Source organism: Leptodactylus fuscus, chromosome 3 (genome assembly GCF_031893055.1).
Source record: "Leptodactylus fuscus isolate aLepFus1 chromosome 3, aLepFus1.hap2, whole genome shotgun sequence".
Lineage (NCBI taxonomy): Eukaryota > Metazoa > Chordata > Amphibia > Anura > Leptodactylidae > Leptodactylus > Leptodactylus fuscus.
The window spans coordinates 16,578,260-16,597,204 of record NC_134267.1 but is presented as its reverse complement, the minus strand read 5'-3'; the positions used below and the strand labels follow the sequence as shown (position 1 = coordinate 16,597,204).

At 41.7% G+C, this 18,945-nt stretch overlaps 1 protein-coding gene across 1 annotated transcript in view; it reads left to right on the top strand.

Moving 5' to 3' along the window:
- The window catches only part of USH2A (usherin), a 514,207-nt gene that overhangs the window by 375,855 nt on the left and 119,407 nt on the right, over positions 1–18,945 (top strand). Inside the window, exons 44-49 of the mRNA XM_075267084.1 lie at positions 704–867; positions 1,297–1,506; positions 2,847–3,049; positions 5,484–5,596; positions 10,364–10,547; positions 16,456–16,624. Of these exons, the coding sequence (XP_075123185.1) occupies positions 704–867; positions 1,297–1,506; positions 2,847–3,049; positions 5,484–5,596; positions 10,364–10,547; positions 16,456–16,624 (1,043 nt within the window). The remainder of the gene's footprint in view (positions 1–703; positions 868–1,296; positions 1,507–2,846; positions 3,050–5,483; positions 5,597–10,363; positions 10,548–16,455; positions 16,625–18,945) is intronic.

Sequence of the window (18,945 nt, the reverse complement as noted above, 5' to 3'; positions counted from 1 at the left end):
TAGAGGACCTGAAAGGTGGTGGAACAGTTTATGGAATCGTCTATTGTAAATCTGTTGAGTAATACCTAACATACAGCAGAAACAAGAAGACCTAAGAGTAGATGTCATCTGCCGTCTCTTCTGAATGGAAATGCTAAAAGTACCATAGATCAGGGTTTACTGGGGTCATGGACCATTGGTTGCTATTAAAGTTGAGTGAACGGATTTATAATGAACTGGATTCGCTGTGAATTTTCCAAAAATGGTGTGTTCCACTGAATTCAAATCTTTTGGGGTTCCCCACCCATAAAGATCTTTCATACTACGAGTTCTCTTTGGTGGAGGCCTAAGGGAAGTGCAGAAACATAACAAACACTGATACTCACCTTCTCTCAACTCTTGTGGACTTACTTATGATCCTCTTTGGTCATCATCTTCCTCTTCTGGTCTCCTGGGTAATGTCACGCGCCCCATTTCTGCACCTCCACTTATTATACTCTAATATCTGTAGAGTCCCGAGAGTATAATAATAGCACTTCAAGCTTGGAACAAACAAGTTTGCTCCATAACAAAATAGGTGGACAACCTTGTGAAGATTCATAAAGCAAATCTCATGATGTCCCATGTCCATGTTGGCCCATGTCCAGCACCTGGAATAATTCATCCATTGTTTTTATTAATATTTTTTGGTATATAACATGTCATTTAATTTCCTATGTTTCAGGTATACATTTTATGAATACAAGCTGATTGTCTACAACTCTGTAGGATACACATCGAGCCCGGAGGTACTCGCCACAACTCTTCCAGGTCCACCTATAAGAGGAAGTGATCTGACTGTGAGGGCTCTCAACCATACGGCTATAGAAGCCGTCTGGACCAATCCCTGTAAGTAAAACGTCATCACTATGTCAGCAATTTGTACATTATCAGTTAGTGTAATGGAATTTATACTGGTCTGCTATAAGTTTAACATCACCCAACTAGAATAGAGTATGTCCCCCAAAACAGCTGGAGACGTCCTGTGGTTTGTCACCTCGGGTGTGGCCTCCATCCATGAGACTTGTTCCATTGTTGCATACCCAGTTGCGATTCCCATGTGCCCATTGTCGGTGCTTTTGGTGGTGGACAACGGTTCACAATGAGACAAAGAACTATCTATCTATCTATCTATCTATCTATCTATCTATCTATCTCCTATCTATCTATCTATCTATCTATCTATCTCCTATCTATCTATCTATCTATCTATCTATCTATCTATCTATCTATACAAATATACAACATGACTAATACTGTGAATACATTTCTTTCCAGCCATACAAGATCTACAAGGTGAAGTTGACCATTACACCATTGTGCTACGGTCACCCCAATATGACAAGTCCCTGACATTTGATGCTGATGTGAACCAAGCAGTGATTGATGGATTACACCCAAATACAGACTATGCTCTCTATGTGGAGGTTTCCAATGGGCCGCACAGTATAAGCAGCGGCTGGGAACATGTGAGCACCTTAGATGGAGGTTAGCACTTCACTATGTCTGAGAAGTAAATGGATTGATTTTGCAGGTTGTAACCAGTCGTCTTCTTAAACCGGCAGAAAAAAAAGGGCTAAAATGTTAAAATGCTTAAGTGCATCATTGAGTTCAGAGGCGAGATTAATAAAATGTTCCACAGAGACAGAAGCAGATCAGTGTGTAATATAGTGAGTATTACCCGACCCTCCACCTGTCCTGTCATGTAGCCGGACCTGCCATGGAGCTGCTGGAACTGTCCATAGACTCTGCTCACTATTCATACTAACATTCATTATGTGAGGGAGCACGTCATGGGGATGAGATTTATTTTGTAAGAGAATTTTATTTTCATCTCTCAATAAGATTATAGATGTGTAGATGCATCAGATAGATAGATAGATAGATAGATAGATAGATAGGAGATAGATAGATAGATAGATAGATAGATAGATAGATAGATAGGAGATAGATAGATAGATAGATAGATAGAGAGAGAGAGAGAGATAGATAGATAGATAGATAGATAGATAGATAGATAGATAGATAGATAGATAGATAGATCTTTCCTGTAACCCGCTCGGTTTAGCCTCTCTCCTATATTCAGGCTTCTCTTCCTTCTCCTCTGATTCTATAAAGCTCGTTATATTCGCTATAATATCATTATCACCTCCCTACCAAGTGTTCCAGGTCATTAAAAAAAGCTCCTCAAGAAAGGATTTCCATTTCCTCCTTGATATGAAAGGTTACCGCCATCTTTTTTTTTTTTCTTGTTTATAAAATGACCATAAATACGTTCCCAGCTGACAGGATAAAGAAACATTTGACACCGTTATCTCGGCCGCCCCTCGGTTAAGCGCCGGGAATGTAATTCCTAAATGAGCTGTCCATATTAACTACTGTGCGATCATCAACACTTTAGATCATTTACCTAACGATAATGCCGTCCTATTGCTGGAAGTCATTTGCGGGGTGATACTTTTAATGTTCCTTAGGTCATCCGCTATTCCGCTCCGCCATTACGCGGATATAACAGCTTTCCACGCCGCCTCCTTGTGATTGGGCTGTGACCGGGATTGTATCAATACTAAAATTGATAGTTAATCTAATTTTAATAGAGAATCTTCCATCGGTCACACATCAGTGTTGATATGACGGAGCATTATGATAGTCATGTGGCTATAATAAGTCGATTTAGTGAGCGGCGCGCAGTGCGAGGGACCGGTCATAAGACGGCACGCCACATTGTCATACATTTTTTCAGAGACTGGATACTAATATGCAGTTAGTTATACAAGGTCTCCACCGCAGACAGCTGGAGCGTACTCATATTCTTCCATTAATTCCAGAGCCTGAGGGTATGCTCCCTCCAGAGGTTGTGGTAATCAACAGTACAGCTGTACGTGTCATCTGGTCATCCCCTTCAAATCCGAACGGCATTGTCACAGAATATTCCATCTATGCGAATAACAAGGTCTACAAGACGGAAAGCAAGACGCCCTATGCCTTTATAGTGGGAGACCTGGCTCCATATACAGTGTACAGTATACAGGTGTGTAAAAAGGGGGGATACGCCGTAGGTTTGGCGCACTGATGTAGCAGAGCTGAGTTTGTCATTGGCTTGTTTTGTTGTAAAGATGCCTTCCAGTCTGATCTCTGGGATAGGTCATCATTTTAGGATTGGTGGGCGGTAGACGGTAAGAGGAGGTGTGCTGCAGCGAATGGAGTGACATACTACATGAGCACTGTGGTGCAGGATCGGTATGGGTCCAGAGGTCGGACCCCCACTTATTAGAATGTTATGGCATATTTTAGCCAATTAACTATTGCACCAATTTTCCCCCATTGCAGTGAGTGCCACATTTACCAGGGCACAGTCTATTCTATGTTAAAGAGAACCCCTCACCAACTCCACCAACCGGCTCTTTGCATCCTTCAATAGATGATCTGCTGATTCTGGTACAGTTGAGATTTTTCTATAGGCCCCCGCCATTCCTGAGAAATTGATGCAGTTAGTTTTACCATTAGGGTTGAGCGATCATGTTCGGAAAAGATCGGATTCCGATCGGCGATCGAGAAAATTTCACAATCGCAATCGGAATTCCGAACACGATCTTTTTAGGTGGGATAGAGATCAGTATTATTTCCCACAATGCTTTGCTTAGCCTTTACACTGAGTATACGCTCCACTCATTCTGAGCAGAGTGTATACTCAGTGTGAAGGCTCCGCTGTGGTTCCATAGGAATGAATGGAAGCAGCCGGCACACAGCCTTAACGCCCTGCGCGCCGGCTGCCTCCATTCATTCTAATGGGAGACTAAACTAACATCTCTAGTAGCTACTGACCTGCAGAGATGGCTGGTCCAGTGCCCAGTGTTCTCGTTCTTCTTCGCCTCGCTGCTCCAGGTTAGTGTTAGAGAGCTAGGAAGAAGGCGGGGCTTGTGGCTTAGGAGAGTGTGGGCGGGTGCAGGGTGGGGAGACGTGAAGTCTCCCCTCCCAGTACCCTCCCACACTCTCCTAACCCGCCCACACTCTCCTAACCTGGGAGGCAGGGGGCAGCAAGGCGAGAAGAGCAGCATGGAGCGGAAGCGAGGCGAAGAAAGGCATCGGAGCAGCCATCTCTGCAGGTAAGTGGACACCAGGGGGGACTAAGTACTTAGTGATTCACTACACAGCGTGGATTCTAACAATTAAAGCGTTCAATTGTTAGATCCCATGCTGTATAGTGAATAGGATTGCTTTTAAAATCCGATTTCCGATTAATAAAAAAATCCCATTGCCTTGCATTGGGATCGGAATTGGGATCAAGATCGGGTTCGAATGAAAAATGATCGGAAATCAGATTTTAAAATTGATCCTGAAAAGTCAAGATCGGCTCAACCCTAATTACCATCAAAAATTTTAACTAAGGCCCGCTTCACATTTGCGTTCAGGCATCTTTTCGGGGAGTCTGCTTGGGGACCCCCGAACGGAAACCTATATGCATTAAAAAGCGTTTACCTGGGAAACCACACGGATTCAATAGACTATAATGGGGTCCGTGTGGTTTCTGCACAAATCATGCAGCGCAAAAAGTGCACTTCTATGTTTCGTATGGAAACCACACGGACCCCATTATAGTCTATGGGGTCTTTCTGGTTTCCCCGGTAACTGCTTTTTAATCTGAGAAACCAATCCCAGCACAGCTTTCATTTTGTATTCCTCTCCTGAAAACTGAAAGATGTTCTGTGATTGGTTGCTGCGGGCAACTTAGACCATTTTGCTTTTAGGGTATGTTCACACGGGGGAAAATGAACAATTCCTCTTCATTTTTTGGCACTGGCATTTGTGCCACGGTCTAGCCATGACGGCATGCCGATGCAGTGTATCAGCATTCTGTCGTGGCATCCCGTTACTGGTTAGGCCCGGATGAACGGGCCTAACCACGAGGGACTTGCTATGGGCAACTAAGAAGGAGAGACGCCTTAGAAATACTTCCACCATAAATCCACCTCTAAGGGCGCATTCACACAATGTAATGTGCCGCGTGATGTGGCACGTATACGGCGTGTGAGATTTCAATGGGAGTTGGGATTGCATACGCCGCGTGATTACAAAATCACGGCCGCAAAATAATGCGGCGTATATGATTCAAACTCCCATTGACATCAATGGGAGCGTATACGGCGCGCAAACTCTCACACGCCGTATATGTGCCACATCACGCGGCACGTTACATCGTGTGAACGCACCCTAATGTTGGCACATGGTATGGCCCTATCTAAGCCACGCCCCCTTCACTCACCCGTTGAGGAAGGTGACAAAGCATAATAAACATGGCGTACGTCATGGACTCCATGTTTGTGAATTCGTGATAGAATTTTATCCCCTTTGGTTCACTTCATCTGCCTTGTGAGGTGTCAGAAGATTATTTTATGCTGGAGTTCCCCTTTAACGATACATACTACATTACATGTATTTGTCGCCATGCCTTGTATCCTCTTCAGGTCGAGGTCTGCACCGTATATTCCTGTATAAAGAGCGACGCCACACAAGTAGTCACTGTGGAAGGATCCCCAGAAAAGATCCCGTCTCCAAGTATAGCGAATGTCACTTCAAGGTAAGAGGTGGGTGAGTTATGGGAGGTGGTCGGAGATTCACTTAAGGGTCCATTCACACTGAGTATTTTGGCGCTGATTCTGGCGCAGAATCCGCGTCAGAATCAGCATGGAAAAGAAAAGCCTCCCATTGACTTCAATGGGTTCTATTTTCTGCACGGATCCTGTTGAAGTCAATGGGAGGCTTTTTTTTCCCACACTGATTCTGACACTGATTCCGCGCCAGAATCAGTGCCGAAATACTCCATGTGAATGGACCCTAAAGGTTAGAATCACGTGAATCAAATGGTATTCTCCCCCTTCTGAATCGCTGCCTCTGTTGCAGAAATATCGTCGTTTTGCCAATATGCAAATTTGCTTTTTGGAGCAATTTGGGCACTGCCGTTGCTCCAAAAACGTAAGTGGCAGCACTCACTTTCAATGGGGTTGTGACGCTACAAAAAAGAGTGTTGCTCCAAATGTGCGCCACAATATCATCCCGCTATATCAGAAAACTGTCGTTGAGGAGCTATTATATTTCTTAAGGGGTAGGTGGCATTTTCTTCTCCTCGCTTAGCTTATATTTCATATCTCTGTTCACAGAACTTCTTCATTCCCTAGAAAATCCATTGGATGAAGAGGAGGGGGGAGGAGGGGTATGCAGCTGCAGTTTCTCAATCCACTGTTTTGTTAAACGGCATGACAGAGAGAGGGGAAGATTAGCCTTCATATACATTGTATCCATTGCAAACGTTCATATCCAAAGTCTATAACAAATCTGTGATGTGTGAAGTCGCCCTAATAGGTCATCTCCTTTCCTATTAATCTGTGTAGGGGATTAGATTGTGAGCCCTGATGGCAGTCATATATTCTCATATCTAGCATATTGTAAAAGTCTAAGCGCCCTTCTCTGTGTATCTTTCATTAGACCCCTCAGTGTTATGTATATAGGAGGTTGCATATACCTCTGGCAGTGGAGTATACAGGATGAGGTGTGAGTGCCAGATGACTTCATTCGGTGGCTTTGTTAGCATTCCCTTCCCCACATGTCATATTACCATCAACTCTTCTTATATCCCCAAAGATTACTAACTGCTGATCGATTGCCCTGACAAGCCTGGCCGTGGCCTACATGTGCCCTGGCTAGTTCATTTATTTGCCATGGTGGATTTGCTAGAGTGGAATTTAATCAATAGATAATTCATTAATTCTGATCCTGAAGTATGAAGGGACCGGGCCTTGTAAAATGTCCGTCCTGCTTTAACTTGGAAAATAATATAACACTGTCTGTAATGCATTATGTATGAGCTGTGTACGTGGCTGCAAAATGCAAGGTGGCAAGATGTGGTGGAGAGAGGACGAATAGACAAATAGAGATAAGAGAGATAGATGGATTGATGGATGGATAGATAGATAGATACAGTCCTATGAAAAAGTTTGGGCACCCCTATTAATCTTAATCATTTTTAGTTCTAAATATTTTGGTGTTTACCACAGCCATTTCAGTTTGATATATCTAATAACTGATGGACACAGTAATATTTCAGGATTGAAATGAGGTTTATTGTACTAACAGAAAATGTGCAATATGCATTAAACCAAAATTTGACCGGTGCAAAAGTATGGGCACCTCAGCAGAAAAGTGACATTAATATTTAGTAGATCCTCCTTTTGCAGAGATAACAGCCTCTAGTCGCTCCCTGTAGCTTTTAATCAGTTCCTGGATCCTGGATGAAGGTATTTTGGACCATTTCTTTCTACAAAACAATTCAAGTTCAGTTCAGTTTGATGGTCGCCGATCATGGACAGCCTGCTTCCAATCATCCCACAGATGTTCAATGATATTCAGGTCTGGGGACTGGGATGGCCATTCCAGAACATTGTAATTGTTCCTCTGCATGAATGCCTGAGGATTTGGAGCGGTGTTTTGGATCATTGTCTTGCTGAAATATCCATCCCCGGCGTAACTTCAACTTCGTCACTGATTCTTGAACATTATTCTCAAGAATCTGCTGATACTGAGTGGAATCCATGCGACCCTCAACTTTAATAAGATTCCCGATGCCGGCATTGGCCACACAGCCCCAAAGCATGATGGAACCTCCACCAAATTCTACAGTGGGTAGCATGTGTTTTTCTTGGAATCCTGTTTTTTTTTGGACGCCATGAATAACGCCTTTTTATATGACCAAACAACTCAATCTTTGTTTCATCAGTCCACAGGACCTTCTTCCAAAATGAAGCTGGCTTGTCCAAATGTGCTTTTTCATACCTCAGGCGACTCTGTTTGTGGCATGCTTGCAGAAACGGTTTCTTTCTCATCACTCTCCCATACAGCTTCTCCTTGTGCAAAGTGCGCTGTATTGTTGGCCGATGCACAGTGACACCATCTGCAGCAAGATGATGCTGCAGCTCTTTGGAGGTGGTCTGTGGATTGTCCTTGACTGTTCTCACCATTCTTCTTCTCTGCCTTTCTGATATTTTTCTTGGCCTGCCACTTCTGGGCTTAACAAGAACTGTCCCTGTGGTCTTCCATTTCCTTACTATGTCCCTCACAGTGGAAACGGACAGGTTAAATCTCTGAGACAACGTTTTGTATCCTTCCCCTGAACAACTATGTTGAACAATCTTTGTTTTCAGATCATTTGAGAGCGGGCTGTCCATGCTCGGCGACCATCAAACTTAACGGAACTTGAATTGTTTTGTAAAGAGGAATGGTCCAAAATACCTTCATCCAGGATCCAGGAACTGATTAAAAGCTACAGGGAGCGACTAGAGGCTGTTATCTCTGCAAAAGGAGGATCTACTAAATATTAATGTCACTTTTCTGCTGAGGTGCCCATACTTTTGCACCGGTCAAATTTTGGTTTAATGCATATTGCACATTTTCTGTTAGTACAATAAACCTCATTTCAATCCTGAAATATTACTGTGTCCATCAGTTATTAGATATATCAAACTGAAATGGCTGTTGCAAACACCAAAATATTTAGAACTAAAAATGATTAAGATTAATAGGGGTGCCCAAACTTTTTCATAGGACTGTAGATAGATGATAGATAGATAGATAGATAGATAGATAGATAGATAGATAGATAGGAGATAGACAGAAAGACAAATAGATATTGAGAGACAGATATGAGAGAGAGACTGATATTAGACAGAGAAATAGATAGATAGATCCTAAAAATAGTGGGAGAGAGAGAGAGAGAGAGAGAGAGAGAGAGAGAGAGAGAGAGATGGATATTAGATAGGTAGATAGATAGGAGATAGATAGATAGATAGATAGATAGATAGATAGATAGATAGATAGATAGATAGATAAGATAATAGATAGATAGATAGATAGATAGATAGATAGATAGATAGATAGATAGATAGATAGATAGATAGATAGATAGGAGATAGATAGGAGATAGATAGATGCATAGATAGATAGATAGATAGATAGATAGATAGATAGATAGATAGATAGATAGGAGATAGATAGATAGATAGATAGATAGATAGATAGATAGAGACTAGATAGATAGATAGATAGATAGATAGATAGATAGGAGATAGATAGATAGGAGATAGATAGATAGATAGATAGATAGATAGATAGATAGATAGATAGATAGATAGATAAGATAATAGATAGATAGATAGATAAGATAATAGATAGATAGATAGATAAGATAATAGATAGATAGATAGATAGATAGATAGATAGATAGATAGATAGATAGATAGGAGATAGATAGGAGATAGATAGATGCATAGATAGATAGATAGATAGATAGATAGATAGATAGATAGATAGGAGATAGATAGATAGATAGATAGATAGAGACTAGATAGATAGATAGATAGATAGATAGATAGATAGATAGGAGATAGATAGATAGGAGATAGATAGATAGATAGATAGATAGATAGATAGATAGATAGGAAATAGATAGATAGATATGATGATAGATAGATAGATAGAATGAGATAGATAGAAGATAGATAGATAGATAGATAGATAGATAGATAGATAGATAGATAGATAGATAAAGTTTTTGAAAACTTGTAGAACTTTTAATTCTAGAAAGTATATCTTTTATCTGCAATAATCTAAATATTCCTATAATTTGATGAGAGATCTAAAAGTGATGGTTAAATTGGAAAATGAGATCTTCCACATCTGTACAATCTTATCTGTTACCATCTGGGAGGACCCCTGCGCTCCCGCAGTCATTCTCACTGCACATAATGGTTGTTTTGTTCCTTTATTCAATGTTTATTGAGAGACGATTTTCACTGGACGTGAGGAGTCGGATCGATCTCTATAGTGTGAATTGATTTCCTGTAGTTTCCTTTTGATGGTAAATCTAATTATCCATCGTGTTATACGGCGTCGCCTGACAGAATATAATCTACACAGCAGATTATACAGTATATAATCCAAAATAATTCCATAGAAAACAGAGGAGCAGATTAGATAGAACTACAGCTGTAAATGTCAGGGACACTGCATCCTATTATGTGGAGAGGTCAACCACAGAACCCGAGACATAACCTGAAGGCCCCAGGACAAAATATGACGCGGGGCCCCTACCTAGCTTGTTCCATTTAGAAAAGTAGAATGTTCTATGTGGCACAGGGACCTTACAGGGAACATACAAGCTGTGTGCTAACCACTGAGCCACCGTGTTGCCCCCTATTTTTAGGACACCCTTGTAGTATATAGTATAGTACATTATTAGTATATCATTGTTGGGGTCTTACATGACTATTTGGGACCTCCTTATACATCCTCACAGATCTGCGGACATTCATTGGTCTCCACCAGAAGAACCTAATGGAATCATTCTTGGCTATGAGCTCAGGAGAAGACAAACCTACCTGTGTAATACTATGGACGAAAACGGACACACGTGCTTCTTTGTCAAATGCAAGAAAGGAGAAGCCATTTGCGGGGAGAAGTGCTACAACCCCCACCGGCAGGTAACACAACAGAGAGCCATCATTTTTAGTTCTGCCCAATTTATAGGATAACCAAAACTCTAGAACAGGTTTCACAACTTCTATCCATACTAAGGTTTGGTCTATATTCACACAACCGTATTCGTCTCTCAACTGGGAGAAAAACAGATGAATGTATCCGTTCCGCATCTTTTTGAAGGCCTAGTGTTCCATTTTGCATCCATTTTTAACAGATTATAAAAAAAAAAAAAAAATTAAAATGGTCGACTTTTATGTTTTTTCTTTAACTGGCAGAACTTGGTTGTTAATCTGCTTTTACCTCCATTAAAAACTGCCCCATTGATTTCTATTTGGCCCGTGGGTTCATCAGTATGGGCAAAGAATGTCTGTTTGTTTGTTTTTTTAACTAAACCTTAACTTTAATTTTTGTCCATCTGTCAAAAAAACAAAAAAAAAAAAACAGTAAATACTGTTTTTTTTCTTATTTTTTTTAAAAACAGATACTTTCACAACATATTGCATATTCTTTCAAATACTTTTAAGAAAGAAAACACACAAGGTGTGTCCAGCATTAGACAAAGGGACTGTAGAATTTTTTTTTTTTTAACAAAACCGAACAAATAATGATTTGCTTAGGACTAACAAAAATGGTCACTGCATTACACTCTGGGGATGGTCCAGAATGAAGAGACCCCAGAGTATAATAATGTCACTTTCACTTAGACATATCTTGGGCTGTGTATACCTTAGGGAGCTACAGTGTTGGCCAAAAGTATTGGCACCTCTGCAATTCTGTCAGATAATACTCAGTTTCTTCCAGAAAATGATTGCAATCACAAATTCTTTGGTATTATCTTCATTTAATTTGTCTTCAATGGAAAAACCACAAAAAGAATTGTCAAAAAGCCAAATTGGATATAATTCCACAGCAAACATAAAAAAGGGGGTGGACAAAAGTATTGGCACTGTTTGAAAAATCATGTGATGCTTCTCTAATTTGTGTAATTAACAGCACCTGTTACTTACCTGAGGCACCTAACAGGTGGTGGCAATAACTAAATCACACTTTCAGCCAGTTGAAATGGATTAAAGTTGACTCCACCTCTGTCCTGTATCCTTGTGTGACCACATTGAGCATGGAGAAAAGAAAGAAGACCAAAGAACTGTCTGAGGACTTGAGAAGCAAAATTGTGAGGAAGCCTGAGCAATCTCAAGGCTACAAGTCCATCTCCAAAGCCCTGAATGTTCCTGTGTCTACCGTGCGCAGTGTCATCAAGAAGTGTAAAGCCCATGGCCCTGTGGCTAACCTCCCTAGATGTGGACGGGAAAGAAAAATTGACGAGAGATTTCAACGCAAGATTGTGCGGATGATGGATAAAGAACCTCGACTAACATCCAAACAAGTCCAAGCTGCCCTGCAGTCCGAGGGTACAACAGTGTCACCACGTACTATCCAGTGTCAGCGTCTGAATGAGAAGGGACTGTATGGTAGGAGACCCAGGAAGACCCCACTTCTTACCCAGAGACATAACAAAGCCAGGCTGGAGTTTGCCAAAACTTACCTGAGAAAGCCAAAAACGTTTTGGAAGAATGTTCTCTGGTCAGAGGAGACAAAAGTAGGAAAAGGCATCAACATGGAGTTTACAGGAAAAAAAGAGGCCTTCAAAGAGAAGAAGACGCCCCCTACAGTCAGACATGGCGGAGGTGCCCTGATGTTTTTGGAGTTTTGTGTAAAATGATCAATGATTGGACTTTTGTTTTCATTGTCTTTTGTGTTTTTTCATTGCAAGCAAAATAAATGAAGATATTACCAAAGAGTTTGTGATTGCAATAATTTTCTGGAAGAACACGAGTATTATCTGACAGAATTTCAGGGGTGCCAATACTTTTGGCCAACACTGTAGAAATTGGATAGATAGGTTCCTAGGAGCCCTGACAGTGTTATACACTATGTTTTATATATAGATTACTAGGTTACTTAAGCATGTTACAGAGGCATAACATGGAACTCCTGTACCCCAATGCAAAATCTGTAATGTAACCCTGGGGTCTCTTTATGTTGTAGAGATGGCTCTGATGCACTAGGGCTGGTAGTGATTGCTACCTCTGCACCCCCTATAGCTACGCCCATAGGTAGCTTTCCTTACAGGATACTTTCCTACAGGTGGCAGAGAGAACTGTTTTCATCTTTATCTTGTAGAGAAGACCTACAGTTATGTTCCTATATAAATAAAATGTATTATTATTATTATTATTATTAGTTGGTGACAGTTTCTGCCGAAAATAATTTCCTTCCTGACACCCGACAGCTGAACTCTGCTTCAGTTTTCCACCGCAGATAGCCAGAGGGCCGAAAACTGAACAGTAATCTGAGTCAAAATACCATCTAAATTCTTCTTCATTTTTTTACTGTCTGAACAGTCCCTAAGACTCCTTACACCAGTTGGATCTCCACGAGGAGAATGAGTACTCCCAAAAAATACTTTTAACCATGGAAAAAAGCCATTAACAAATTTATGAAACTTCCCGGTTAATTCGCCCAATTCTCCCTTATTGAAAATCAATCCTATTTCCGTCACAAGCGGCCACTTGTTCGCCCGACAAGTCGCGTTGAAAAGACCTTCTATAATTTGTTAGGAGGATTTTTTTTTTCCCTCTAAATTATTGTATTTTGCAGATTAATTCTCCTATTAACCGCTGTTTAGGCTGCGGATCAATACGTGGAACGCGCGGCGGGAGATTCCAAATGGCTTTTATTGACAAATTGTGCTGAAAACTCTTCGTTGACGAGCCGTAATGAAATAATGTAGCAATTTGTCAACAGAAACGCTGCCGTCCTCCGACCAGCCGGCTATTAGTAAATTCACAAAAATCTGCCCCCGTCTAGGAGACGGTAATTACAATCTGATGGAGAAGAGAATTATAAATTATTCGGAAGTGTACAAGTTTAGCCTTGGGTCGCCGTAAAAGGCTGCGAATGTCATGGTATGGTCACCTCGTCTATGATTTTTGCATTATCGCGGTTCTAAATGATATTATGATGTGACTAATGGGGGTAAAATGATCATTTTTAGCATAAAACGGCCCTTTATACTCTGTTATGGCAATAATCGAGCCTCCTTTTATGGCCGGATGTCGCGGTTAGTCAACAAGCGTTGGATGGGTTTATGATGTCTATACGATGATTAACTGGACACGTTTGGGCCTAATCACAAAGCGTTTACATCGGGAGGCGACGCTCGCAAAGCAGCCAGTGGCGTCGTATTGTATAATTTAGTGCCAGATGGACAGAATACAAAGACATAATGACGGGACGAAGAGCCTATAACATTAGCGCGGCCTCGCTGCCAGTAAAGCCGACTCGTCTGATTCCGACCAATATAGCTGTTTGCTGTGAATAACTAATTTAATAAAACTGAATTTCTCAAGTCAGCGTCAACCCCGATAATTCAATTTGGATACATCAGCTGCGGGTTGTTGTTTTTTTTTTTTTTTTTTTGTCCGATTTTTTTTTTTTTTTCCTTGGCTTTCTCTGTTTTTGTACCTTTCACATTGAAAATGGATGATGTGAGGATTCTGCGGAGAGGGGAGATGTATAGACTGCAATGTCTGCTCTTTTATTAGGGTTGGATTTTATTTATTTATAAAACTCCTTCCAATCGCTGACAATATATGACAGCTACGGATGGGATAGACGGGCGCCGTGCCTGCTGAGCCTGCCGGTGGAAATGCGTCAAAAGAGGTTCAGTCCTGCAAGACGGACATATAGAAACGAGACATAAAGAAATCCGTAAGAGGAGATTCTATTGACTCTCGGGAAATAGGACGGGTTAACAGAGATCCCCGGAGTAAATTAGGACTTGAATGCAACAAGCCGGGTTCGTTATGAATTGTCCAAATATCTTGAGTTTGGCCAAACCTGACATTTTGAGGTTTGCTACCCGCAAATCATTATTATATTCAGGGGTCTCTTCAGATCCCAGAGGATAATAAGCAGAGGTCCAGCTTATAGGGTTGAGCCGAGATTGAGATTTCAGGATCGATTTTAATATCCGATTTCCGATCGTTTTCCAGCCGATCGTGATCGTGAAATTTACTCGATCGCCGATCGGGATCCAATCTTTCCCAATACCGATCGCACCTCCCCAATTGTATATTATACAGTATATACAGTAGGTTTGAGCCAATCTTGAGATTTCAAAATCTGATTTCCAATGATTTTTGCCCGTGAAATTTGCCCGGAATCCGATCTTTCCCGATTTCGATCGCTCAACCCTACCCGCATACACACCTTCCCTAAACTATCCTCAGGCACCATTTTGGGCATCTTTGGCCCTCTCCTGGATGACGCTTAGGCACTAACCTGTGATTGGCCCTCAGTAGTTCACTTGGGTCACTGATGTCAGCAAGGAGACATGTAAGGCAGGCGAAGACGCCACCGACACAGGACCAGGAGCCCAGAAGTGGTGAGGGAAGGAGTATATGGCTGTTTATTGTTTTTCCGTACCTCCTCTCTATTATTATACCCCCCCAGTTTGAAGAGCCCCCCCAGAATATAAGAATAATAATACTGCCGTTTGGACTGAACAAGTTTGGTTCAAAACAAAACCGGCCATCACCCCTTGTGAATGTTCACAACACAAATCTTATAAGGTTCACCCATCTCTGAATCTCCTTTTAAGTCATTACCCCCATTGCTGACAGACTCCCTTAAAGGGGAAATCCAGATTAATGTGATATGTCATAGATACATGAAGATCACTTTGGTGACATGTACATGTTGACCAAGTTTTGACCCAATGGACTAAACTCAACGTTTTTTTAGGAGAAAATTTGGATTCACATCGGACTCTTGTAGATAGTTTCAGTTATTACTGTGCAAGTCTCAAGGGTGTAGCATAGAGAGGTTTCCCACAAACAGTGCAATATAATTAGGGTTGAGCCGATCTTGACTTTTCAGGATCGATTTTGAAATCCGATGTCCGATCATTTTTCATTCGAACCCGATCTCGATCCCAATTCCGATCCCAATGCAAGTCAATGGGATTTTTTTTAGTAATCGGAGATCGGATTTTAAAAACAATCCTATAGTATCCACGCTGTGTAGTGATTTTTTTTTAATCACTAAGTAGCCAGAGGATTTTTTTTAATCCTCTGGTTACTTAGTCCCCCCTGGTGTCCACTTACCTGCAGAGATGGCTGGTCCAGTGCCCGGTGTTCTCGTTCTTCTTCGTCTCGCTGCCCCCTGCCTCCCAGGTTAGGAGAGTGTGGGCCGGTACTGGGACTGGAGACGTCATGTCTCCCATCCCTGTACCCGCCCACACTCTCCTAAGCCACAAGCCCCGCCTTCTTCCTAGCTCTTTAACACTAACCTGGGAAGCGGGGGCAGCGAGGCGAAGAAGAACAAGAACACCGGGCACCGGACCAGCCATCTCTGCAGGTAAGTAGCTACTAGAGATGTTAGCTGGTCTCCCATTAGAATGAATGGACGCAGCCGGCGTGCAGGGGGTTAAGGTTGTGTGCCGGCTGCTTCCATTCATTCCTATGGAACCGCAGTGGAGCCTTCACACTGAGTATACACTCCGCTCAGAATGAGCGGCGCGTATACTCAGTGTGAAGGCTAACATTTTTAGCTTTTCCCACAATACTTGGCCAGTAGCAAAGCATTGTGAGAAATAATCACCGATCTTGATCCCACCTAAAAAGATCGTATTCGGAATGCCGATCGCGATCGGGAAATTTTCCCGATCGCCGATCGGAATCCGATCTTTTCCGAACACGATCGCTCAACCCTAAATATAATATATTCTGTAAAGAAGGAAGGAAGAAAGAGTGAATGAAATCCTTCAATTTGTTGTACGTGTGACCCCGGCCTTACGCTGTGCTGTCATGTCTACATTACTCTGACCTCTAATGTTTCCTATGGCAGGTGTGTTGTCGTGATGTTTTACATGACCGTAAGGATGGATATGAGTGCTGTGAGCAGGACTGCATTGTATCCGTTGACAATGCATCACAGATTTGTTGCGCGGGCCAAGTCCATGTGGTGAAGCCCGACCATCACTGCTGTGGAGGATATTACGTCAAACTTCATAACGGTAACAAAAATGTTCTTACTGTTGTATAAATCTGCAAGGGGTAAATGCAAAATTGGTTTCAGACCATTAGACTGATTTTGACCGCCTGGCCAAAGAATTTTTTATTTTATTTTTAATTTTCCATGTCATTGTCTATATTTTAACAAACTACTATGTCCTGCTATATCCACTCTGGCTACTAAACCTAATCATAGACTGATATTTACCAATTCTGTAGGGGTTTCCTTTGCAGCAGTCACGTCATTTACTCACAGACTGGATTACAATAGAACTTCACACCTCTACAGATAACACCCATTGTGACCCATAACGGCATGATGATGTCATAGCTCCTCCCCTTTCCCTGCACAGAGCATTGTCTAAAAAATTATCCCATAGACCTCAATGAGTCGGTTCCAGACAATTGCCACCTAAGGCCACGACCAGGCTGTAAAGCAGATGGCTAAATGCTGTTAACAAAGCAGAAACGCTCAGGCAAGATAGTAATAATGATAATAGACAAATTTCAGCCAGAATTGACTCTGAGAACATAGAAATGTTATACGCATGTTGACCTGGTCGTACTAAAATCGGAACCCCCCAGTATTACAAAGTAGCAGTGCGAACCACCAAGACGTGCCAAGCTATGATTTTTTGTTGTTGCTTTTTTCGGCTATTCTACCTTGTCCTAACGTAAACTCTAGTTAATCTGGTCTATACAGTACTGTACAATTACACCGAATACACAGATCCAGACTAATCCGGGATTAAAACAAGAAGTACTGTAGGGTTTTTTTGCTTGTCTGCAGGAAATCTACAAGTTTAGCTATTGGTGTCTTCTCGATCGGACTCCCAAGGGTGCAGACAAGAGTTTGTTTGGAGCGAGAGGTTTGCGTTGGCCTCAGAAACTTGACTATATTACGTATCATGTGCATGAGGGTCTTAAAGGGGATAGCACTCCATTACATACTCTCTGAGTGGGGTTGAGCCGATCTTGAGATTTCAGGATCGTTTTTAAAATCCGATTTTTGATCATTTTCCAGCCAATCCCGATTGGGAAATTTGCTCGATCGCCGATCGGGATCCGATCTTTCCCGATCGCTCAACCCTAATTGTATATTATATATACGGTAGGGTTGAGCCGATCTTGAGATTTCAAAATCTGATTTTCGATCATTTTCCAGCCGATCCCGATCATGAAATTTGCTCGATCGCCGATCGGGATCCGATCTTTCCCGATCTCGATCACTCAACCCTATTTGTGATCTCATTATCAGTACATATAGGATTACAATGACAGGTAACATATACGTATAGATAACATGGAATCCCCCATTCACTGTAGGTGATGTCGCAACTCGCTCCTCCCTCTTTTTGCATAGTGAACAGTTACATAGGTTACAGAGCACGCCCACAACAATCTTCCACAGAAATAAACAGGGTAGATTTATGAAGGCTGATCGTGAAATTTGCTCGATCACTGATCGGGATCCGATATTTCCCGATCCTGATCGTTCAACCCTAATTGTATGTTATATATACAGTAGGGTTGAGCCGATCTTGAGATTTCAAAATCTGATTTTCGATAATTTTCCAGCCGATCCCGATCGTGAAATTTGCTCGATCACCGATCAGGATCCAATCTTTCCCGATCCCAATCGCTCAACCCTAATTGTATATTATATATATACGGTAGGGTTGAACCGATCTTGAGACTTCAGGATCGTCTTTAAAATCCGATTTTCGATCATTTTCCAGCCGATCCCGATCATAAAATATGCTCAATCGCTGACCGGGTTCCAATCTTTCCCAATCACTCAACCCTATCTCTGAGTCTCAGATTCCATTCCAGAAGATATGACTTTCATATGGTTTCATATTCTCCAATATTGTACTACATCAAAAATAATAGACAATCAAATGGGGCGTCACCGCCCTATAGTGAACAGTACCCCAGAAAACAACCACCAAGCATTGAGCAAGTTTTATGTATTGGTATTTTGTCCTACTTGAGTATCTCGTAAAATCCGGATGAATGTATTCATAGGACGTACACCTTGAATTCTCGCAAAGTTCTCCTGAGACTATGAGACACGGCTTGAGCATCCTTGTTCCTGAGCCGACGCCTGTTGCATCTTGAGCAGCCAGGGTCAATAACGGTCAGCGGCGCCCCGGGGAATTAATACTCATGACTGATACTGATGGGTCCATTGACAAAGATTACGATGCTAACAAGAATCTCTCAGAGTTTAACAGATGCCATTAAATCAGGATTCGATGTCCTCAAAAATTATCTTGAGAACATATCTGGCACAGTAAGTGTCCTCACCAGGAGTTTGCAT